Genomic DNA, 26001 nt, shown 5'->3' on the forward strand with positions numbered 1-26001 from the left:
CCCGGATGGACGAAATAATCTTTTAGCCACCAGCAAGGCCAAGTGTTGTCCCTCAGTGCCTCCTCCCTATGGGTATGATAATGTTGACTGTTGAGAACTTTGACCAGGCTGGCCCAGGCTGGCCTTATCTCATCAGATCTTGAAAGCTAAGCAGGGCCTATCCTGCTTAGGACTGGGATGGGAGACCACCAAGGAAGTCTCAGGTTGCTATGGAGAGGCAAACAATGGCAAGCCACCTGTTAGTTTCCTGCCTCAAAAGCCCTGTAGTATGGCCTGTCAGGGGTGAGTGACTGCACTTGGCACACTCACACATACCTCTTGTGATGTTTACAACACAATAAAGCATCTGAGGTGCGCTGAACACAGAAATCACTCTCTCTGTAAAGGCGTACTATGAGTAGGTCCTAAGACGTTTATGAGGAACCCAGTGGGTTAAGTGAAATGCTGCCTTATTAAGGAACGTATTGTCAAAGGCTGACAGAAAAATTGTCAAAATCTAGAGAATTTTCTTGGCTATCATTTATAAAGTGTTGGAATAAGAAAGTGTTTCAGTACGTCTTTTATGAATTGTAACGCTTCTTTGTTTCTGTCTCTAGCTGGGGATATGAAATATTATGTGGAGTTATATTTTGGGTTTAATTTTAAGTGTTTTTATTTAGAAGGTTTATCCTCTCCTTTTTTCATGGAGGCATAGTGACTCACAATATGAAACTAAGAAACTGAAATGCCTAAAAGGTAGTAATGTTTTACAGTGTATCCCTATGCAGAGCTCTTATAGCCTATGGATTTTAATGAATTTAGGGAGCACTCTTCAATAGGCCTACTTTGAAGAAAGCCCATGTTTTTCAATAGGGTTTCCTCCCAGGAAAGAGGAATGCAGCCTTCGACTGGCATAATTTTGTACAGGCTGGCACTGTCAGACTCTCTGTCTCTTTCTGTGGCTTCTTCCTTTAGTAGTTTTGCATCCCAAAAGCTTCATTTGTTTTTCTCTGAGCACTTCTGGCCTTACCGTTGCCATAGGGCAGGACTCCCAGGTCTAGGTCTGAAGATTTGGGGGGTAGAGACTGGGGAGGACAGGTTTTGAGGAGAACATCAGCCAGGTATGATGCCATCAAGTCCATCTGCCAAAGCAGCCATTTTCTCCAGGGGAATTGATTTGGGGCATCTGTCGATCAATTCTAACAGTGGGAGATGTCCCAAGTTCTGCCAGGAAGCTGGCAACTCTGCCATAGGGCCACTAGGAATCCCATTACTGTTGCCGAGTACCCCAGGACCATTGCAGAGATGGATCAACTACCTTTGACCTCCAGTTATCCCCAGATGACTAGTTCACAGGGCATTAGTCCACTAAGAGAGTCCAACTGAGGAGCCTGGCCAGTCTCCTCCAAGTGATGATTCTTGATGCTGTTTGTCTTCTTGACAGGTGCCAAAAAGCAGGCACTGGGGATATGACTGTGCTCCAGGTCCTCACCTCTTGATGTGCCACAGTATTCCCCAGGAAAGCACTCCAGCCTCCTGGTGCTGTCAAATGCAGTGGACATTTGCCTCTTGCAGGGCTGGCACGTTCCTTTTCCAGGCTGAGGCAGAATGGGTTGTGAAGTCTGTTCTTCTCAGAGGTGTCAAAACAAGAGTCATTAAGATTATGGTAGGGCATTGCAGGCAAGGTTTTCCTTGACAGCTGGGTGGCTTTGTCTTCTTAGGAAACTATTCCAAGCTTTTTCAGACATGTCCTTAAAAACCTACATCCTTCCCTGCAGAGGTGCTTAGCAGAGATGCCTGAATTGAAACAGCATAGAATCATAGAATAATAGAATTGGAAGGTACCTCCTGGGTCATCTAGTCCAACCCCCTGCACTATGCAGGACACTCACATCCCTATCGCTCATCCACTGTAACTTGCCACCCCCTTAAGCCTTCACAGAATCAGTCTCTCCGTCAGATGGTTACCTAGCCTCTGTCTAAAGATTTCCAAAGATGGAGAACCTACCACCTCTGGAGGAAGCCTGTTCCACTGAGAAACCGCTCTGTCAGGAACATCTTCCAGATGTTTAGATGGAATATCTTTTGAATTAATTTCATCCCATTCGTTCTGGTCCATCTCTCCGGGGCAAGAGAGAACAACTCTGCTCCATCCTCTATATGGCAGCCTTTTAAATACTTGAAGATGGTTATCAGATCCCCTTTCTTTTTGGGACACTGTCCTACACGTGCAAAATTGAAAAATCTGAATATGTATTTGGCCTGACAAAGACAAGGAAACTCACAGTGTCTGTGCGGAATTGCAGATATGGATGCATATCGGGGTGCAAAATGTCTATACCCATTATGCTCATCTGAACCCCAATGAACTGGTTGGAATACTGGCTGATGCTCATGTTATCCCCCACATATGGTCAGTAGGTTTTATCTGTATCCGGAGAAGGGGAAGAGCCCAATCCACCAAACACGAAACTACTCTGATCAGGAAGCACAAAGACCTGTGATTAGGTTGTTCAAAAGGCAATGAGCAGCTCCAGGCTTACGCTTTGGAGATCAGGGGAGGTTGTAAGTTACAACTTGTAACCCTTCCTGCCTGACCTAACTAGCTTTTCAGAAGCTGCAGCTAGCTCTGATAGTGGGGAAAAGACAGGATGGGGTTGCTCCTTTTCTCATAAGCCCAGCTGATTGCAGCTTTGGAGAGGCTACTCACAGCATGGCAAGAAAGTGGTTTCACCCTGCCCGCCCATCCAGCTCTTCAAAGCAGCTGTTAAGAAGCAATTAAAAACAACCAGAGAGATCCTAATAATGGATTTCTTTAATCACACTTGGTTTGGCTCAAAGGCCTCAGCTTTGGGGCATTGACTGCCCTGCGTAGCTGTACATCACAGCAGATTTCATATTTATGAGTGGGTCAGTTCATAAATGCTAGCTGTTCATCTTTGTGTGAAATCTTTGTTGTTGGCATACAATTATTTGGAAAGTGCTAATGAGTTATCAATTACATGATAACTGTTCCCCCACCCCCCAAAAAAGGTAGCTCATTTCTGTTTAACCTCCCTTGTCTTTGTTTATACCTAATGTTTCCATAGCTGACTCATCATGTGGGCTTCCGACTTTGGGTTTCATGCTTCCCAGTTTTCCTCTCAACCCAAATGCTCCAAGCTGATGGTGATGTTCCTCTTGGTTCTGTTCTTCTCTCTCGGTTTCACTTCAGGACAAAGAAGATCCTTCAACCATCAGATTGACAACAGAAGTGAGTAGTGGGTGCCTGACTTTTCATGTTGGGATTTTGTTTTTTCTTTTAGGTTTCTGAATTACAGTTTTAAAGAAGTGAATGTCAATGGAATGTCTATACAGAGATGTCCTCTACAGACATAATGATGTGTAACATTTTGTGGGTAGCATGCACTCCCAGTAACCATGGTGTAAAAATGTCTAATAACTAGCTCATCACATGTTTATGTACAAACTATGTTATGTAGTCACCAGAAACACAAAACAGTTGAACACCACATCACAGAAATAATTTGAGGGGAGAGCAATACAGGACACCACAACTCAGCCTTTTTCTGGGCAGAGGCAGCATTTTGACCCCCCTCCCTCCACTTAAACATAGGCCATGATCGACTCAAGACAATGGCATAGGTTAGAGGGATGTGCTATTACTATGGTGTACCCCTGCTTTACCACATTTTGTATATGTGCAGGAGTGTGCTCTTGGGGGTCTCATACACACAACACAACTCTGCAGATTTCAGCTCAGTATTTCTTAAAGCTAGCAATGACCTCACTTTATTCATGTAATCCACAAACCCAGACTCCTTGGTTGGGTTTCATTGCTGTGATTGATAGCACTTACATCAAATGTCTCCATCCCCCCTTGGGTGTTTAGAGGGATCTACCCTTTTTGTGTCATTATTATTGTATAAATCTTCCTTACAAAGCCCAAGGTACCGTGCTACCCTCAAGTGGCTACACTATTATTTGAATTCTTTGATTCTAGGATATCTAGGATCCTTTGAAATACCATTGAAGAGACAGGCTGGGTCTCCTTTTTATTACTTACATGGTAATTCTGAAGGTATTTTGCCCCAAGCGACTGGGATTGCTTATGCAATTGCGCTGGTCCTACTTTTGTAGTTTTGTGGATAAGCTCCTCATAAATTTATTGAATGTGTAATGGGCCCATGAATACAGTTAGATTTGGCTCCAGTAGACCCTTAGTCACCAGCAAGTGTTTTTCAGGGCATAAGCTTTTGACATCCAAAGCTCCCTTTGTCAAGACACGACAATTCACTAAAAGATTTTTTTGCATCTGAGTACAGGAGTTACTTGTTCTGTCTTTCAAGTGGATAACTGTGTTGGTCTGAAATAGCATAACAAAATTTGAGTCCAATGGCACCTTGAAGACCAACAAAGATTAATTCAGGGTGTGAACTTCCATGTGAATACCAGAATCATAAGAGTACAGATTTAAGGAGAGTGTAAATTAGTAAACAGCGTCACAACAAATATGCAGCATAACATTGTCAAATTCCCTGCTGAAATAAACAAAATCTGTCCTTTGATTTCAGCTGTTCACAAACAGATGTGGGGTGGGGGATAAAAATGTTAAGGTTAGTGATCAATGGCAGGTACTTTCCCAATTGTGAAAATAAGTAATTGCTAGCCCCATCCATCTCCACCCAAGCATGGAAGCATCCCCACAAGCATCCTGCTGTGTCTGTTCTCCTGTCTGAAACCTTAATATTTTTATATCTTATTATTTTTGTTCCATTCACGCCTTTGTTGGTCTTAAAGGTGCCATGGGACTCAAATTTTGTTGTTTGGTCCTTGCGATCTACCTCATCCATTAGTGGTACTTAACCATGGCAACAGATTAAAGCTGAAGTTCTAAGTGCAGGAAGAAAGTCCCACTGAATTCAGTTTAGTATCGTTTTAAATAATGGCATCTTTGGCATCCGTTTCAGAGGACTGGATAATCTAAAATTAGTCCTGCATAATGTGTTAAAACACCATGAACTGATTGGCATAGTCACAACTTCTTCCTTTCTTAAGGGGCTAGCAGCCTTGATCCTGTGCATATTTACTCAGAAGCATCTCCCCCTAAGTAAAGTGGGGCTTACTCCAAATTATATGTGCTCTGTGAGAACAGCCCGGAGAAAACTGTGACTAGCCCAAGGTCACCCAACTGTCTGCATTGAGAGGAGCAGGGAATCAAACCCAGCTCACCAGATTAGAGGCTGCTGCACGTAACCGCTACACCACACTGAACCAAGCTCACTAGGTGAGAAACACCGAGTATAAATGAAACAAAAATAAAATAAATGAAACAGGACTTCCATGAGAAGGTATATGGAGAATGTTTTCATTTGTCCTTTACTTTCAGGCACTCCTGTTAACTCTGTTTCTTTTGTGATGTGCAGTATTGACAAGAAGACAGAAGGCATGTACCTTTCTTGGGTTTATTTATATACAGTATGTATATATAATTTTTTTTTTAAAGCCAAACCAAATTTTTTTTTAATGACTTATTGTAGATCAGGAAACTGCATTCAGAGTGAGATGATGCTGAGTGAGAAAAGGGTTAACACATCCCTCTTTATCAATGGCTCTGAATTCCAGGTCCTGAGATTGATCCTTTTTGGTACGTGGGGCGGGGAGTACGACCTATAGGCCGATTTGGGAAAAGGCAGCTGAAGTTTGGTCGGAACAGCCTGAGATCTGGAAGCAGCATGGATCTGATACTGAACGCTTTACGGGAGCAAGAAGCGTTGGAAGAAGCACTGGAAGAAGAGGGTGATGTCTGGTGATTCTGCTCCTGCAGAAGCAAACATTTTTGGGGGGCCATTTGAGCACCATCTTATTTGTACACAACACCATGCTTCTGCTTTTGCCTGTTTCTCCTCTGCTGTCTCTTCTGATCATTTGTTTAATGTGTGAATGGCATGCATAATTCAAAAATTGAATGTCCTTTCTAAAAAGCTGTGCGGATTCTCAATTGTATGTTGTTACCTTTTGGAGGGATGGGGTGTTTTTGCTTTTAGTCTTGATTTTCTTGAAGATCCATGGAGGACAGCTCCACCAGCAGCTATTAGTTAGTGGCTAAAGGGAACTTCCATGAACAGAGGCAGTAAACCTCTGAAGACCAGTCTTATGAGGCAGCATTGGGGGAAGGCTTGGCTAGACAGACTACCCGTCTTCTAGCAAGTTCTTATAGCTTTCATCCAGTTCTTTGTTGTGGACTAGGATTTGCAAGTGCATACCTGTCAAATAAACTGTTATACCAATTAATTTTTCAGGGGATGGTACATGTACTAAGTGCATGAAGACCCAAGCCCGTTTCTGCCATGACAAAAGGGTTGTCAGAGATTACTAAACACAGCATGCACAAGGCAGAGTGATAACTTTGGGGCAACTTTTGACTGGCTGCATTATTTACGTGTCATTATGGATGAAAATGATATTGATTTACATTGTATGTAATGACCACTATTAAATGGAGTGAAATGTTAGCACTTGACTTCAGTTATATCTGGAAGCCCTCTCCAGGCAAACTAACCTTCCACGATTGGGGGGGGGGGTATGTGTGTGGGTGCCTCTATAAGTAGAAGGTGCACAACAGGATTGTGCCAGTGGGTCAATATATCCCATCTCTCCCAACAGCAGAAGTACCATCTATCCAGACAGCCCAGGTCCAAGTCGCATGTTTTCTATATGAATCAGGGTTCCCAGAAGCCAACTGGTTTCCATAAATCATTTTTTTATATCATTTCTCTTGACAATAATTCCTGGCAAGAATGCAGATCACAACAACAAGGCAAGCGTTAAGGTCCACTCAAACCAAATCAGACAGATTCGTTTATATCGTCTCCGTTTGTTTTGACCATTAAAATATTTCTCATTTATAAAAAAATTAAATCTAAATATAAATATTAATACTAAGGATTGAAATCACTTGATGACAAAATAATTCTTTTGTGTGCTATAACATATACATTGGTATGGTTGTCTTCAAAACAGTAAATTAAATCTTTGCACATTTGGCACAAGTAAATCTTTGTAAAAATCGAAATGCTTTATAGCAGGTGGGGTGGGGTTGTTTTTTGTTTTTTTTTGCAATGCCTACACAGTACACATTTTAGTCAAAGAAGACTGAATAGTTTAACATTTGAACACAACTGTAGTTGCTTTTCATGCCTCTTATGGAAAACATTCTATTCCAAACTCAGTTTTGTTTTATATCACACCGACGTAACAAAAGCCAGAGTTATCTATTAAAATTAGTCATGTCTTGAGTCAATATTACATATACAGGATTAGCTAATAGTATCATTGGACAGATATGTAGACCAGCCGTCATTACTGACATTTCATTTAACACGCAGACCTGCAGGAAAAAGAATCTGGGAACGCTCTCTCGGACAGGTATAGAAAGAGATATGAGAATGGAAGTTAATTACAGTGGTATTAGACCCCGTACGTTTGTTAAGAAGCTTTCACAAGGATGGTGAATTTTTTTTTTTTACACTGCAGGCAAAAATTCTAGTCAAGCCCAATAAGAGAGGATGTGAATTTCATGCATGTTTGTGAAGGCATCGTTTTGGCTGCAATTAAAAAAAAATGTTCATGGGAAATGTAGATACAGGAAATACACAAACCCAAGAGAAATGAAAGAAACTAACACTGCAGGTATATAGTCACAATCAATAACTTGCTTTCACTTATCCTTTCAATCTTTTCATTAAAGAGCGGAGAAGTTGTGAGAGCTCTTCTAGCCTTTGAATGCATGCTTATAGAGTGAAGTGGGACTTCTAATGCGATGGCATGGAACGTGGAGGTGCGAGATGCACAAGAATTCGCTCAGAGACAGCCCAAGGAATCGCTTGCAGCACAATTTACCTTCTGGCAGCACAGTCTGAAGCAGTTGCACCATTCCAAGGACATGGAAAAAAATGGGCACAGGAGAGTACCATTGCCTAGGATTTTCTCTGTGAATAATTCACTCCACTTGCATTTAATAGCTTCATATAAAGTAGTCTTCAGAGGATATTAATTCAAGGGCGGTGGGGGGGAATTTCTTAACTGGATTTAGATTAAATTTAAATTCCCTTGCAGCTCACTTTCCTCTTATGGTTATAAGAACTATGCCCTGACTATTATAAAGTTTGTCGCAATGAAACTAATTCCAATGTGGTCACTTTACATTTAAGTTCATGTGTTTGGATAAGCCACAAGGGATCTTGATTTAGTGCTGATTCTTTCTAGCTTTATGGACAAGATGGTGACCAAGATGTACTGCAGGACCTCAGTTGCCCAAGAAGAGCAGGCCCCAAACTTTTCCAGCTTGTGGGTATTTCTGGAATTTCAACACAGAGCAAGCGGGTACAACCAAGAAGGTGGTGCTAACCACAAAATGTCAGGGAGTGTAGTTATGCAGAAATGATATTGATTTTTTAACATTTCTGGCAGCAGGTCCGTTAACAGAATGGTTTTTCAGTCCTTGCGCAGTGGTGGCAGCTGCTGCCAAAGCAACGTTCTAAAAAATCTTAAGAGCCAATTAAATGTCCAGTGGCCAATTAAAGCCCTGCTGGATAAAAACTCCATTAGGCCATGCAAACATCTAAAACCCCTGGTAGGTGTCAGAAAAGGGAGGGTGCCATGCCATAGCATCTATGGGTGTCATGTTGGGGATTCAAGAGTCCTGGCCCAGACTGTAGGAGCTGAAAGCAATGAAACCAAACCCTGTATTTCATGAAATCAGAATCATTTGATAGGAACAAGGGGCCTGAAATCTCCTTTCACATGTTTTGCTGGGAGCCAAGAAAGAAACTTTACTTTTCTAATAAAAAAGACTGCAAGACTACAGATATGCATTTCTAAAATGCCATTTATGTAAAACACCATGGTTATCTGTATTTTATTATCATTCCACCATCATAACTTAAGCATTGGCTAAGTAGAGTTAAGGGGTTGCATTCAGAGATGGGGGGAAAAACCCTTCATGGGATGGATCCTACCAGACCCCTTTCCACAGAAGGATTTGCAACCCCCCCCCCCCTCCATCTCCAGTTTTCTGGTTTCTCCTTCATCCTGGAGGTCCTCTGTCTTCCATGTACAGCACTTTGGGCTGCAGTAAGAAGAGGAAGGTAAGAAAATTATCTTCTGCTCAGGGAAATCTTTCTGTTGTCAGTCATTGTTAGTGGGATTGAAGCCTATGTAATGTCACCTTATTTCATTAAACTTCTAAATTGTGTAGTCTCAGGCCAGTTACGGGTATGGAAGGTTATGACTGATTTCAATGAATACTCCTGGGCCTTTAAAAAGAGGTGCTATTCCCTGGAAATAGAAAAGGTTTCATATGGCTCCAGCTGAATGTCTATGGAACCAGATAAAATATCCCCCTTAGCAAGGTGTCATATGAATGTCCCAAAATATATCTGAGTACTCCAGAATGGAATGTAAATGAAAATGGAATAAGAAAACTGCTTATCTAGCTAGGCTATGGCCATTGAAGTATTCTCCTCCCTTCTCACCACTGCCCACAATTTTTTTTCAGGATTAATTGCTACTCCTGGAAACTTATAAATTGTTTCGCAAGGCATATATTACTGTGACTGTATAAACGGTAAGGTATCTGTAAACATGGATCACAAAACTGGAGGATTTGCATTCTTCCTTGACCTTCAACATACTGATTGACAATTAATGAATGACGAATAGAAAAACATTCTGGGTTGGATCCCAACTACCCTCAACAGAAGAAATACAGATCTTTGTTGTATTCCTCTCTGGTCCTGCAGTTTTTTCTGGCCCCAAGAAGATAGAGATCTGTGGTTGTGGGACTTGCACTACTTAACAGCTATGCAGTGGGTAAGTGGAAGTTGACAGAGTATGATTTTTGCCACATCCTCCCTTCAGTCCCTCAAATCCCCTTTTTGGAGGTCAGAAATGGCTGCTGCGGAAGAAGTGAAAATCTATCCAGAAAAGTCCTGTACTTCTGCTGGCGGTAGTTAGGATCCTTCCCCATGTATTTTAATGACAAGGTATTTCAATACAGTTGGACAATGCTTGGGGAAAGTGCATCTTAAAATATGGAGCCTTGAAACTCAACGTCCTTCTTGGAGTCTCATAAGAACTTTAAGGCAGAGTTTCCAACAGAAGACCACAATGCTGAAGACTGGAACAGCTTTCTCAGTGAGGTATCCAAACAAAGCCCTATTACTGAGGCATTGTGGGTTCTTGAGGGTCCATTTTTATTGGATGTATACAATGGCTGTTATATAAAGGCACTGTAGTGTGCAGCCTTAGGCAGTGTGTTATTGGCAGTAGAACTTTGTAATTCTAGTACATTACAGCAGACCCTATAGATGGTTCCTAAAACAGAAAAGAATGGAAGAAATGAGGAATTAAAAATGGAAATACTACAAAGGCTACACCATTTTATAAAGACTGCTAAACTTATGAACTAGAGCAGCAGTTCTCAACCTGGGGGGTGGGATCCCTTTGGGGGTCGAATGACCCTTTCACAGAGGTTGCGGCAGGGCAAGCAGGTTGTCCGGGGGGATGCCATCCACACAACAGCCTTGTGGGGTAGATCGAGATAGAGCGTTTGTTGGTCCAGAGCAGCGGAAAAGAGTGAGATCGGCATGGTGGGACAAGAGGCAGAACTGAACAGAGAAACGCCGGAAAAAAACCCAATTTATATACAATCATGAACAATGGATCTTCATGCCATTGGTCAGTTTTGGTTTAATTTATGTGAAAGAACACTCGTATAATTTTATGGTTAGGGGTCACCACAACAGGAGGAACTGTATTAAAGCGTTGCGGCATTAGGAAGGTTGAGAATCGCTGAACTAGAGTATCCCGTTTTTAAATTAATTACTATGTTCCCATAATATCATCACTAATTAGCACCATTTAAATAAACAAACAAACAAACAAACATAAGCCCCCTTTCCAGCTGTGAAAAAAAATTATCTATAGAAATGTCCTAACTCAATGGAGGTTTCTAATATTACAAACCTGAAAATTCAAATTCTGACTCTTAAAAAAAACCCTCCCTAGATATTTGGCAAATAAATAATACAAGTTTTGTCACTGCTAAACTGTGACTTTCACACAAAGTCTGAAACTTAATGTTAGATTCATCACATTTTACAGATATCTGAATTTGGGAATTTCACCCATAAATCTGAAATGTGACTATTTCTGGAGCGGGTCTTTGGAAAGAGAGCACATCAACTTAAAAAAAAAATTCTAGTTTCTCATTTTTATTTGTTTTACCTGACCTGCACTTTTCTTACTGTTACTAGATTAGGGTATAAACTTTCCTTTTGAGATAAGGAATCATAAGCCACTGCTGAGGGCTTACCATTAAATCCTTGGCAGTGCTTTTTCTCTCTTTAGTTCTTTGTGTCAGAGATCCTTGAAGCATGAAATTCTTGTTGCATGTTCTGTCAGGAGTAACTGGAGAGGCATCCATGTTCTCACCTGGAAAAGATTGGGCAGTGGCCTTCACCAACTTGAATCAAAGCGAATGGATGGAAAAAAACAAACTCTGTAACTTATAAAATGGCCAAGGCATCCTCTGGAGGATCATGGCTTTTGGCGCGAGGACATACTATTCTTAAAAGCACACCTAAAGGAAATTTACGCACTCGTATAATCTTTTCTCTTCAACAGTAAATTTGGGCAGGCAGGGAGAGGGCCGTTCTTAAGCTTGATGTGATTTCTAATGAACTGGACAGCCCAATTTCATCAGATTTCAGAAGATAAGCAGATTTGGCCCTAGTTAGTATTTGAAGAGCCAGCTTGGTGTAGTGGTTAGGAGTGCGGGCTTCTAATCTGGTGACTGGGTTTGATTCTCCGCTCCCCCACATGCAGCCAGCTGGGTGACCTTGGGATAAAACTGTTCTGACTGAGCAGTAATATCAGGGCTCTCTCAGCCTCACCTAACTCACAGGGTGTCTGTTGTGGAGAGAGGAAAGGGAAGGCGACTGTAAGCCGCTTTGAGCCTCCTTTGGGCAGAGAAAAGCGGCATATAAGAACTGACTCTTCTTCTTCTAGATGAGAGATCGCCAAGCGGTACCTGCATTGCTATGCAGAGGGAAGAATTGGCAAACCACCCCTGAATGTCTCTTTACATTGAAAATCCTACAGGGCCAAATTTCCAGCTCATGTGCCGTGAGGGAACTGTTAAGCTATAACCTGATGGTTTAGACCAGGGGTAGTCAAACTGCGGCCCTCCAGATGTCCATGGACTACAATTCCCATGAGCCCCTGCCAGCGAATGCTGGCAGGGGCTCATGGGAATTGTAGTCCATGGACATCTGGAGGGCAGCAGTTTGACTACCCCTGGTTTAGACTCAATGGAGGATTTCTACAGCTGGAAGGGGGTAGCCATTTTTATAGATTCTCCTCTCCCAACTGCAAACATCCAACTCTCCCCTGCATCCTGATCCTGAGGAATGAGATACAGAAGTCATGCTCTTTAAACAGAAATTCTTTCCATCACTGGAATTTACTGGTAGATTCAAGTCAAGGTGCAACTGGGCTGCTTTATGATGTTGCAGAAAAAATGGCCACCTGGATAGTTCACAAAGTCAAAAATTTATAAATTGTTGTTTCAATTAGCTTGGAGGATGTTAAGAATGAGAAACAACTGGAAAGGAAACAGTCTCCTAAGTTTCTTTTTAAAAACTCCAGATATGAAAAAATGGTGAATATTGGGGGGGGGGGGGGGAAACAGGAAAAAAACACCTTTGACTGCTTTTCCTCCTTCAGAATGATCAGTGACATATTTCTTAGAATCATAGAATCATAGAATCATAGAGTTGGAAGGGGCCATACAGGCCATCTAGTCCAACCCCCTGCTCAACGCAGGATTAGCCCTAAGCATCCTAAAGCATCCAAGAAAAGTGTGTATCCAACCTTTGTTTGAAGACTTCCAGTGAGGGGGCACTCACCACCTCCTTAGGCAGCCTATTCCACTGCTGAACGACTCTGACTGAGAAAAACTTTTTCCTGATATCTAGCCTATATCGTTGTACTTGAAGTTTAAACCCATTACTGCGTGTCCTTTCCTCTGCAGCCAGCAGAAACAGCATCCTGCCCTCCTCCAAGTGACAACCTTTCAAATACTTAAAGAGGGCTATCATGTCCCCTCTCAACCTCCTTTTCTCCAGGCTGAACATTCCCAAGTCCCTCAACCTATCTTCATAGTGCTTGGTCCCTTGGCCCCAGATCATCTTCGTCGCTCTCCTCTGTACCCTTTCAATTTTATCGATGTCCTTCTTGAAGTGAGGCCTCCAGAACTGCACACAGTACTCCAGGTGTGGTCTGACCAGTGCCGTATACAATGGGACTATGACATCTTGTGATTTTGATGTGATGCCTCTGTTGATACAGCCCAAAATGGCATTTGCCTTTTTTACCGCTGCATCACACTGCCTGCTCATGTTTAGTTTACAATCCACAAGTACCCCAAGGTCTCGTTCACACACAGTGCTACCTAGAAGCGTATCCCCCATCCAGTAGGCATGCTTTTCATTTTTCTGACCCAGATGCAGAACTTTACACTTATCTTTATTAAATTGCATCTTGTTCTCATTTGCCCATTTTTCCATTGTGTTCAGATCTCGTTGAACTCTGTCTCTATCTTCCGGAGTATTTGCCAGTCCTCCCAATTTGGTGTCATCTGCAAACTTGATGAGTAGTCCCTCCACCCCCTCATCTAGATCATTAATAAATATGTTAAAAAGTACCGGGCCGAGCACCGAACCCTGAGGTACCCCGCTACTCACCTCTCTCCAGTCTGATGAAACACCATTGACAACAACTCTTTGAGTGCGGTTCTCTAACCAATTCCCTATCCACCTAACGATCTGAAAATCCAGATTGCAGTCCTTCAACTTATCCATCAGAACATCATGGGGAACCTTGTCAAAAGCTTTACTAAAATCCAAGTAAATGACATCAACCAAATTTCCCCGATCCAGCAAACCTGTTACTTGGTCAAAAAAGGAAACTAGGTTGGTCTGGCAGGACCTGTTGGAGACAAATCCATGCTGACTTCCTTGGATCACCAAATTGTCCTCCAGATGTTTGCAGATCGCTCCCTTTAATATCTGCTCCATTATCTTCCCCACAACAGAGGTCAGACTCACTGGTCTGTAGTTTCCCGGGTCATCCTTCCTCCCTTTTTTGAAGATCGGAATAACGTTTGCTCTTTTCCAGTCCTCCGGGACATCTCCAGTCCTTAAAGAGGTTCCGAAGATGATGGACAAGGGCTGTGCAAGTTCTCTGGAAAGTTCTTTGAGTACTCTCGGGTGCATTTCATCTGGACCAGGGGATTTGAACTCATCCAGTGCAGCTAAATGCCTCTCGACCACCTCTCTATCCATGTTAACCTGCCACCCAGACACTATCCTTTGGCTACAGCCATCTCTAGATGTGCCTAAACACTTAGACCTGTGGGAAAAAACAGATGTAAAATAGGCACTAAGCCTTTCTGCTTTCTCTGCATCTTTCGTTAGAGTTTGTCCATCCGCACCCAACAGCGGGCCTATTGCCTCCTTTACTTTACGTTTGCTCCTCACGTAACTGAAAAATCTTTTCTTGTTACAATGGGCTTCCCTGGCCAATCTTAGCTCACTCTCAGCTTTGGCCTTTCTGATGATTAATCTACAGTGCCTAGTAACCTGTAGGTACTCTTCTTTAGAGCTCTGTCCTTCCCTCCATTTCCTGAACATTTTCCTTTTCTTTCTTAGTTCCTCTTGAAGTTCTCTGTTCATCCAAATAGGCTTCTTAGAGCTCCTGCAGTGTTTTCGTATTTCTGGAATAGTCATTGATTGAGCATGCAATAGCTCTTGTTTGAGTAGCGCCCACCCTTCACATGCTCCCTTCCCTTCCAGCATTCTCGTCCATGGTATGACACTCATCATGTCTCTGAGTTTATTAAAGTTTGCCCTACGAAAATCCAACATCCGCGTCTGGCTACAAGCTTCCTTGGCTCCCCATCTCAAAAGGAATTCTATGAGGACATGGTCACTTCCCCCTAGGGTCCCCACCTCCTTCACCTCATCCACCAACTCTTGCCTGTTGGTCAGTATTAAGTCCAGTATGGCTGAACCTCTTGTGGGTTCATCTACCATTTGATAAATGAAATTGTCAGCCAGGCAGGTCAGAAACTTGCATGACTGAGGACGCTTCGCAGAGTTTGTTTCCCAGCACACATCTGGGAAATTGAAGTCACCCATGATGACAAGGTCCTGCCGTTTGGATATTTTCTCAAGCTGCTCACAAAGTGCAGCATCCACATCCTCTCGTTGGTCAGGCGGTCGGTAGCAGACACCAACCACCACACTGTTTGTTTTCCCCTCGCTTATTTTCACCCAGATGCTTTCCACTGTAGATATGCTCTCCTTCACTAGAATTTCCTGACAGGTAAGCCCTTTCCTCACATACAGTGCCACTCCTCCACCTCTTCGATCTATTCTGTTTTTTCTGAACAGTTCATATCCATCCACCATTACATTCCAGTCATGAGAATCATTCCACCAAGTTTCTGTGATGCCTACTAGATCATACCTTTCCATCAGCATGAGAAGTTCCAGCTCTTCCTTTTTATTGCCCATGCTTCGGGCGTTAGTATAAAGACATCTGAATCCTTTTACTTTTGGTTCCCTATGAGCTGGCCTTGCCGGTTGGGCTGCCTCCGATAGTTTTCCTTCCATACACTCCCTATGTTGATCGTCTCCTTCCCCTAATGGCTTTAGTTTAAAGCTCTCCTGATGAATCTCCCCAGGTTCCTGCCAAACACATTCTTCCCCAGTTTTGATAAGTGCAGTCCATCAGGTGCTAGTAGGCCTTCCTCAAGAAAGCCTATCCCATGGTCCCAGAAACCAAATCTCTCCTGCCGGCACCAACTACGCAGCCAGTGATTCACCTCCATTATCTTCCTCTCCTGACGCATTCCTCTTCCCTTGACAGGCAAGATTGAAGAGAATACCACTTGTGCCCCCATTTGCTTGAGCTTCCTCCCCAGATCTTGATAGTCTTTTTTAATAGGAGCGATGGTATTCAGGGACATGTCATTCGTTCCCACATGGACCATCACAAATGGGTAGCGATCCGTAGATTTGAGGAGTTTGGGCAGCCTTTCTGAAACATCTTTAATTTTCGCCCCTGGCAAGCAACACACCTCTCGGGTTAGGGGGTCGGGCCCAGCCACGTGGCGATCCATTCCTCTTAGCAGGGAGTCTCCAATTACCAGTACTCTCCTTTTTTTTTCCTTCTCAACTCCATTTCCTTCTGTCCCCGTGGCCTCTTCCCTTTGTCTTAGAGTTTGTTTTGGGACCTCTTCCCTTGTTGACCCTTGCACCTCCTCTGCAAGGGCCTGAAATCTATTCTGGAGCTCCAAAGGCCCCGAGAACTGTCTCGCCCTTCGCCGTTCAGTCTTTTTCCGAACTGCCTGCAGAGGCTCCCTATTGTGGTCAATCTCCTTGTCCTCTTCAGGACTGGTTGTATTCTCTTTATTCCATGTTGCAGAGCTCTGGACTACGAACTCCTCCCCTTTCTTACTTTGGGTCAGAGTAATAATTTTGTTTTCTAATCCCCTAATCTTTTCCTCCAAAAGTTTTACCAGCTTACACTTGGGGCAGCTGTAGTCCATCTTGTCTTCTGGGAGGAAGGCAATCATGTCACACTCACTGCAGATGATGGGATGAGTGTCCTGGAGGTCCATTGTAATGTCTAGGCAGTGCAAGTACTAGGGAAATATATATATATATATATACAGTGGAAAGGGCTTCTACTGGGTCTTGTTCATTGAAAACAGTCCTGCTTTTGCCATTGTATCACTCAAACATGACAATATCAACAGATTAAAAATGAACATGTTGTATTTTCTATTGGTTTTATCACCTGTCACTGGCGGAGCGGGAAGCTTTCGTCTCTGTTGTCTGGATGTGTCTATAGTGTGCATCTGTTGAAGGGCAAATCCCATAATTTATTAGTACATATTAACACCCAATTCATACTAATACTAGGTTCTAATCTAATGGCATGCAAGTAGTCAAGCATGACCTGTGACCCTGGATGGAGATGGCTAAAGATAGTAGTTTCCACCACTCCCAGCCCTCGTACTGCCCCTCTGCCCTTGGTTACCCTGACAGGCTGGTTGGGGAAGGTACTGACAGAAGTTGGGCTGCCAACTGCACCCATTATCCCAAGCCTTTGCTTCACCAAGAGCTAAGGAATGGTGTGTCTGTGTTGTCATTCACTTCCCCCCCTTGAAGACACAAGTGCAGCATCCTTTGGCTGTGCTCTACTATCTGTCTGCAGAAAAGACTGCCTTCACGCACACCTGGGGCTCCCTTAACAGACCGGGATAGCTGCAAGTTGCTTTTTCTCACCTGGCTTGTCTGCTTTTGGTCACGTTTTTTCATCAGATGAACACATGGGGACACATTCAGGCCTGCCACCGTAAGTGCAGAAATTCTGCTCTCGATGTCTGAAATCTGAAATCATACATTCACAGGGCAGAGACCATTTGGGTCAACTTATCTGTGACAAAATCCACACCTTTGTCAATCAAAAATGTGCAAAGAAATGGCCATTCATTGTATCTAAAAGCCTTTTAATAGCGGGTCAATGAAAACAAAATCTGTGTACATAATGTCTGTACAACATCATATGGAATCATTTTAATGCACTGTTGTGGAAGAATGCTGGGTGATGTTGGGCAAGTCAGACACTCAGAATGACTTATCTCATAGGGTTGTAAAGAGGAGAGGGGAGAAAATGGAAGAGAGAGGAATTATGGAAGCTGCTTGGAGTCTCCATTGGGGAGAAAGGTGGAGTCTAAATTTAAAAATACCATTTATTATTAATTATTGGATTTTTATACTGCCTCTCTCCCATAGTGGGATAATAATGCTAAAGAAGTAATTTTATTTATTTATATGTCTATTGGATTTATTTATGCATTTAATTATATTATTATAGTAGCATAGGATCCCAAAATTTTATTAAAAATTACATTGATTCAAATATATCTCTGCATCTTAGCGATACTTTTTACAAATTATGTATTTCTGATATGTTCGTTGGGGGAACCATTAAGGCAGATTATGGTATTCAAGCAAAAATGCAGAAATGTCACATGGTCCTTGAAAGATAGAAAAGCAGGTGCTTCATCTCACCTGGAGCTCTGCATGATGAACTTGTGCTGCAGCTGTAGCGACTTGATCCTCTAGCTCAGCCAGCTCAGACTCCGCGGTAACACTGTTAATTCTGCGCGCTGCATCTTCCAGCTCATTTAGCTGACTCTCCAGTCCATACACACCTCCAGCTGTCAGGTACACCTATAAACACACTGAAGCTATAATGAACATACAAAGCTGCTTCAAACTGAGTCAGGTAGTTCAGTACTGTCTTCTCTGACTCGCAATGGCTCTCCGGTTTTCTGGCAGAGAACTGATATTCCCAGCACCTACTACTTGCAACAATTTTAGCGGAAAATGCAGATACTGAAACTTGCACCTTTTGAAAGCTGAAGGTGCTAGCAACTGGATTCCAAGGAATCGTTCAGCAGAAGCGGTTATCAGACAAAACATATCAGGGTATCTCTTTTGAGATTCATGCGTAAACTTTATTTAACCAGGGCTGCTTTAGCATTGAGACAATTAGGGGTGGGCACAAACTGCATTCTTGTGGTTTGGTTTGTGGATGAACCATGAACCCATAGAAACTAAGAAGTTGGTCTGCAATCTGACCCAGTTCATAAACCATTTAGACCAAACAGCTGAGCCATTTAAATCAAGAGCAGAAAGCAGAAGGGCAGAAAGCAGGGTTTTTTAAGCCTCTACTTTCTGCTCCTGACGAATCCCCATGAACCATTGCTTCACAAACCACGAACCGGCTGGAATTTGTGATGAACTTTGGTTCATTAGTTAGTTCATGCCCATTTCTAGAGTCCTCGTTGCCACTTCCATACACTTCTGAGGGACCTTATCTTTCAGAGTCCAAAGCAACCACCTAAGAACTGCTGGCCTGAACGTCAGCCTGCAGCTCAACTGGACCGGATCATCTGCATCATTTTGAGTTTGATAACAGTTTCGTCGCTTACAGGCATTCCGTTCTTTAAATCAATAAAAAAAAACAATAAAAAACCCAGGACCTCACTCCCATTAACTACTTGACAACTTCCAATATGCTATCCATTTTTGTAATAATAGATACACACTTGAGTGGGACAAGGTTTGTAGGTTTAAGATGAAAGCTTACTTGCACATGGAATAACATATATAAATATGTAGCCACACATGTTTACCATGTCTGGAAGACAAGGCTGGGATCCAAAGTTGCCACACTCAGAAGGGACTTCAGGTAATGTGGGTATGTGAGAGACTAGTTTTCCCCACCTGTCCTGTAGTCCCCGTCCCAAGATAGCTGAAATCGTCAGTTCAGAGTATTCTCCAGAATGCCATTTTTGGGGGGAGCTATCTTCAAACGCAACCAGTGTAAGTGATTTTATTTCCACTCGTACAGTGGAAGCAAAGACCATGATTCCAGCTATATTTACATTTTTGTAATGACTCTGATGAATCAATCAGTGTATCCAAGTCAAGAAAGTATCCTCAAAAGGATCCATTTTAGTTCAAAATTCAGAATATTTTAGAAGAAAATTTCTTGGCTCCCAACAAGTAATTATATAACGTCTTTTCCCTAGAAGAGTTTTAAGGTTTTAAGACCCTTGCGTCTTTCTCAGGATTCTCCTTTAATCAATCTTTATTTGCTGCAGACACAGATCACACAAGATTGACACTCCATCCATCCATCCATCCATCCATCCATCCATCCATCCATCCATCCATCCATCCATCCATCCATCCATCATAAAATTTCGGAGCCGTATAATGGGCTGATTTCAATTGTGCAGGCATATATAATTAATAAAAAAGCTTAACCATCTGCTTCCCTGTTGAGCATACCAAGCACAATATTTGGCCACTTTTCATTCCACAGGACATACAATTAATTATGTTGTGTGTTCTTTAAAAACACCAAGGTTTCAGGGATTGTTTTGGTGACTGTTTTGTGGCATTCAAAATCAAATGCTTCCTCCCTGTACAACTGATTCCCAAATCCTTCCCATGGACATCTGCGTGCAAGCATACAGTCATCTACCATGCTTACATTTTCTTCCAGTGTTGTGAGCTGCTCATCAAGTCGGATAGGATCGGTACCTAATGGAAATTCCCCTTTCCCTCTGTCACAAGCCTCTCCTGGAACATCGGAAGGCCCCGTTGATTCTCCTATGAGCTCCTCAGTTGCGTTAATGACTTTTAGGACCTCTGTAGAGATGTTGCAGAGAGACACAGCAGAGTATTTCTGTTTTGAAGGGGGAGAAAGGTTTGTGTTAGAAGGCAGACACAGATGCTTTGTAATTTGTTCACTGAAAGAGATTCACATATAAGTCTGCTTATGGCTTAGAACTCACAGCTTTACTTTTTGGTGCATCTAAGCAAAGTCCTAGCTGAATGTCCTAATATTTTAGGCTGAGGAAACATATGTTGAATAATGAAACTGGAAAAAGATGACAGAGTTGACCTTATCACTCTTGTCCATGTTCGCACAGTGGAGAATTAACAAATGCGAACTCTCACATTGGTCTGATATGGTGCAGTCCATTCTTTCACCTCAATATTCCAGTACCTCACTGTTGAACACAGGCCTTATACTGAGTTAAACCATCAATTTAAACTGGCAGTAGCTCTTCAGGATCTTAGGCAGAGGTCTTTCACATCACCTAGGACATGAACCTTAACTGGAGATGCTGGGGATTGAACTTGGAACCTTCTGCATGCCAAACACATTTTACCACTGAGCGAGAGCCTGTCCCCCATGCCTGTAATGCATGGTTAGACTCAGTTAACCTCTACATAACTATCATATTATATAGGCTTAGACATATCATATAGACAGTGATTTATGTATATTTAGTAGTATAGTCAAGCATCAAATAGTTGCCTATGACAAACACTGACAACAATTGATACTGATACGCTAAAAGTGTATCAGAGTATAATCACAAGCAGTAATTACAGACATGTTACTTATTATTTGGTCTTCCCAGTTGCAATGTATGGCTGTGAAAGTTGGACCATAAGGAAGGCCGAGTGTTAAAGAATTGAGGTTTTTGAACTCTGGTGCTGGAGAAGACTCTTGCGAGTCCCTTGGACTGCAAGGTGAACAAACCAGTCAATCCTAGAGGAGATCAGCCCTGACTGCACCTTAGAAGGCCAGATCCTGAAGATGAAACTCAACTACTTTAGCCACCTCATGAGAAGGAAGGACTCCCTGGAGAAGAGCCTAATGCTGGGAGCGATCGAGGGCAAAAGAAGAAGGGGACGACAGAGAATGAGGTAGCTGGATGGAGTCACTGAAGCAGTCGGTGCAAACTTAAATGGACTCTGGGGAATGGTAGAGGACAGGAAGGCCCGGAGGATCATTGTCCATGGGGTCGCGATGGGTCGGACACGACTTCGCAACTAACAACAACTTATTATTTAAATGTAATGTTATTTATTAAATTTATAAACCACCTCTCTGTGAATAGCAGTGTTCTTCTGGGGGCATGTTGGGAAAGGTGGTCCTTCAGATACACAGGGCCCAGACTGTATAAGGCCTTGAAGGTTAGAACCGAGACTTTAAACTTGATACAGAATTCCACTGGCAGCCAGTGCAGCTGCTGGAGAGTCAAATATGTGCTCTCCACAGTGTCCTAGTAAGCACTTGTGCTGCTGCACTTTGTACCAGTTTCAGTTTCCAGGTCAAGGTTGAGGGCAGACCATGCAGAGAGTTACAGTAGATGTAGAGGTGACCATCACATGGATCTCTGTGGCTAGGTTTTCCAGGGTCAGATAGGGTGCTAGTAGCTCTGCTTGGTGAAGGTGGAAAAAGGCCTGACATGCTACCTTCGTGATCTGTGCCTCCATTGAAATGAATTTGCTTTGTATGTTTATCATAACCTTCTTTACCTCTATGCTATGCTTTATGCAAATGGGTTTCTTCGTAATAATAATTTGGAGCATTTGATGTCTTTTCAGTTCATTTTAAGGGGAAAAAAAATTAAAGCCCATGTTCCAGAAACTAAGCTCAGTAGTAGCCCCCCCCCCCCCCGATCCTCATTCCTCCACCAGGACTGCCGGAACGAAAAGGTCTTGACCACATGTCTGAAAATAACAACCAAGGAAAGTATATATTTCTTTAGGAAGTTCTGTAATGAAGGTACCACTACAGAAAAGGTGGATACTACTGATAACACTTTCCTGGTTGCTTTGCCCAGAGTAGGGAATGTCTACAAAAATATGTACCTAATTTTTGACTTTCTGATCAAGTACCTTAGTATTTATCCCTTTGGCACTTTGCAGCTCTCTGCAGGTTTGCACTCTTTCCCTGTAATTTTATTATTATTATTATTATTATTATTATTATTAAATTTATTAACCATCACTCCCAAGAGGCTCACAGTGGTTTACAAAAAGTCCGACTAAAACCCCATTAAAACCCCATTAAAATGGACAATCATAACATCAAAAACACAGCAGCAAACATGGTGAAGCCCTCAAACCCCGCCTACCCTTCTACGAGAGGGAGGAGAAAGGAGAGACAAAGTCAGAGGTGTCATTCGTTGTTTAACATCAGGGGGACCCCAATTGCTCTTCCTGCACTATCCCGGCCTCAACCATAGACCTGGCGGAAGAGCATTTGGTTATTGTTTTAAATCTGATTGCACTCTGTAGGGTTTTTGTGTGTGTGTGTGTGTGATGTCTAGATGCAGCTGGTTTATAGGCATCCTGTAGGGCAGGGGTAGTCAACCTGTGGTCCTCCAGATGTTCATGGACTACAATTCCCGTGAGCCCCTGGCAGCAAACACTGGGGTTTTCAAGGTAAGAGATGTTCAAAGGAAGATAGCCACTGCCAACATTCTGTGGCTGTCTCAAATCCAAATATTGACCAGGGAGGACCCTGCTTAGCTTCTGAGATCTGACAAGACTGGATTAACCCGGGCCATCAGGCAACCTGCCTTAGTGGCCTAAAATACTGAAAAAGTAGAGTAGAAATGAATGTAAATATGTTCAGAGTGGGCACAGCTCAGTGATGCAGCACATGCTCTACCTCCAGATTCAATTTCTGGCATGTCACTAAAAGGCTTGAGATATCTGCTAAACAAACATTCTTCAAGGGTCTTTGCACACTGATCTTCACATGAGTTATACTACTGAACAACGAAGAAAATGCAAATGCATTTGGATTAAAGAGAAGCGGAACAAAAGCAGAAGTGGTTAGTCGGGGCCATCCGCCTCTTAGCCAAGCATCGCATAGTGATAATTAATCCAGTGAGATGACTCTTCTCTTTACAGACCAGGAGTACTTGAATCATAAAGTACTTGAAACACACAGGGCTGCTACACCACTCATGATTTCCCATGTTATGCATGTGCTTCTGCAAGTGCTAATTAGTTTGAAAATATCAATTGAAAGAGAGGAAATCAATGTTATTCTGGACACCCCCTTTGTACAAGGCCATTTTAACGCCTTAATTAAAAGCCAAAAGAAAAAGAGAGGCATGATACAACATCAAAGTATATCCATACTGACTATGTTTCCTGCTTCAAAGAGGTTTACACTCTGCTGTATTTCACCCCCCTCCACCAAGAAACCAGCTAGCACTTGGGAATTATTTATTAAGCCTTAGGTCTTCATGGCTTGCTACATTCCTTTATGAAAAGAGTTGACAAATTGATGCGAAGCATTTAGAGCTCATATGCACAACCAAATATCACCAGTTACAAAGGTAGCAGTTTCATTTTATTGTCTGCGTAAAGGCAAGCCACCAAGGTTGTAATTCTCTCTGTCACAGGTAAAAAAATTACGACTGCAGGTAAGAGTCAAAGGCATAACAATAGTAACTGGATGGGAGGCTGGTACCATTCCGCCAACAAGCGAGTTCTGCTTTTCCCTGCATTACTGGGGTCTAATTATTGCTTCTCTTGTTTGTGCATCAAATACATTGTTTTCCCTTAAGCAAAGCCATTTAGGGGCAGCCACATAAAACATCAGGGTTTATCCAGATTATGCAAGGCCCTTCATGGCCCAGATAACCCCAATCAAGGGCAGGATACTGAGCCATTTGGGAGTCATGGATGAATTTGTCCCCTCCCTGTATGGCAGTGGTTCTCAACCTTCCTAATGTTTTAATACAGTTTAACCCTTTAATACAGTTCCTCATGTTGTGGTGACCCCCAGCCATAAAATTAGGCAAGTGTTCTTTCACAGAAATTAAACCGAAACTGACCAATGGCATGAAGATCCATAGTTCATGATTGTATATAAATTGGATTTTTTCCTGGGATTCTCAGTTCAGTTCTGCCTCTTGTCCCACCATGTCGATCTCGCTCTTTTCCGCTGCTCCAGACAGACAAACACTGTATCTCGATCTACCCTGCAAGGATGTTGTGTGGATGGCGCCCCCCCCCCAGCCAAGCTGCTTGCCCTGCCACGACCCCTGAGAAAGATCCATTGTTTATGATTGTATATAAATTGGTTATAAATTGTATATAAATCGGCAGGTGCCTTCAGAAGGAACAGGAACAGTTGCTTGCTCTTCTGCTTGCTCTTCTGCGGCCTCTTTGAAAGGGTTGTTTGACTCCCAAAGGGGTCCCAAACTCCAGGGTGAGAACCACTGCTGTATGGGCTGCAGACAGAATACATGACTGGATGCTTTGCTCCAGTCCTGCGGATTTGCCATCCTTCCGCAGGGCCTGCAAAACGGAGCTCTTCCGCCAGGCCTATGGTCAAGGCCGGCGCCCCCCTTTTTAGATCGCCCCCCCCCGTTTACATCTACATCAGCAGTGACCCCTGGTTTTTCGGATAGTTCCGCCGCCATCAGGTAGGGTGGGTCAGGTGGGTTGGGGATTGTTTTAGGTGTTTTATATACTAGGGGTTTTATGGGGGTTTTACATGTTGTTACCTGCCGCGAGCCTCAGAAGAGCGGCGTGCTAGAAATATAATAATAATAATAATAATAATAATAATAATAATAATAATAATAATAATAATAATAATAATAATAATTCCTCTTTTGAGCTGAACTAACAGTGGCTTTCCTTTCCTTCATCTCAAAGGGAAAGCCCCCCAGGAGGCCTACAGGTCATGCTAACAGTGAGCAATATCATGTAGGAACTTCCATTGAATTCTGGGTCTTTGTGCGTTGCACACAGGGAGGAAATCCCCATACGGAAGCCACCTTATAATTCTGCTTCAGCAGTAATGCCACAAACAGTACAGATTGGAAGTGTGAAAACAGAAAGAATGGCGAAAGGAAAAGAGAGCATAAAACTCAAGAACTACAATTTGGGCACACCACAGCACTTTTAGTATCTTCTCTCTGAACTGCAAAATTTCTGGATTACTTGTTTTAAAATGCCATTTCTTTCTGATCCGTAGATGCCCAATTACTCTAGTTTGTTTGAAGCAGAAGGGAGAATTCTGAATCAGAGGAGAGTTGAGTTTTCCTGTTGATAAACAATGTTGGTCTAGCCACAATTATTATTATTATCATTATTGTTGTTGTTATTATTATTATTATTATTAAGATGTATTTCCCGCCGCTCCCGACAGGCTCGAAGCGGGTCACAACAACTAACCCCATTAAAATTCCCATTAAAACATCAATCTACTAACATGATGGCTAAAAATCCCATCCCTTCCCCAATTATCAAAGAGGTGAAGAAGAAAGGCTAGGGGAGTAGCGTACACTCCAATTGAGAGTTATTTATAGTTGAAATATACATGTGCAATATGTGCAATAGCCTAATATCACCATAAATAGAGGAAGGTCAGGTTAGTAGGTGACGGGTGCTGATAAAAGTCCACTTCCTCCGGCATTTCTTCACCAGCCCGTTTCTTTTGCTGACAGAGGGCTCGTTGTCAACTTGCCTAGAGGTT

General features: G+C 42.6%; 1 protein-coding gene across 5 annotated transcripts in view; it reads right to left on the reverse strand.

Annotated features, from left to right (window-relative positions):
- Positions 1-6725: 6725 nt before the first annotated feature.
- The window catches only part of MYRIP (myosin VIIA and Rab interacting protein), a 163136-nt gene continuing 143860 nt past the window's right edge, over positions 6726-26001 (reverse strand). For all 5 annotated transcript variants that reach the window (XM_077304580.1, XM_077304584.1, XM_077304581.1 and 2 more), the window contains 6 exons: positions 20185-20379; positions 18189-18350; positions 17400-17504; positions 16909-16969; positions 11357-11475; positions 6726-10356 (listed from right to left, as the gene is read on the reverse strand). In XM_077304580.1, coding sequence (XP_077160695.1) covers positions 10324-10356; positions 11357-11475; positions 16909-16969; positions 17400-17504; positions 18189-18350; positions 20185-20379 — 675 coding nt within the window. In that variant the 3' untranslated portion in view covers positions 6726-10323. The remainder of the gene's footprint in view (positions 10357-11356; positions 11476-16908; positions 16970-17399; positions 17505-18188; positions 18351-20184; positions 20380-26001) is intronic.

This window comes from Paroedura picta, chromosome 11, assembly GCF_049243985.1.
Source record: "Paroedura picta isolate Pp20150507F chromosome 11, Ppicta_v3.0, whole genome shotgun sequence".
NCBI lineage: Eukaryota > Metazoa > Chordata > Lepidosauria > Squamata > Gekkonidae > Paroedura > Paroedura picta.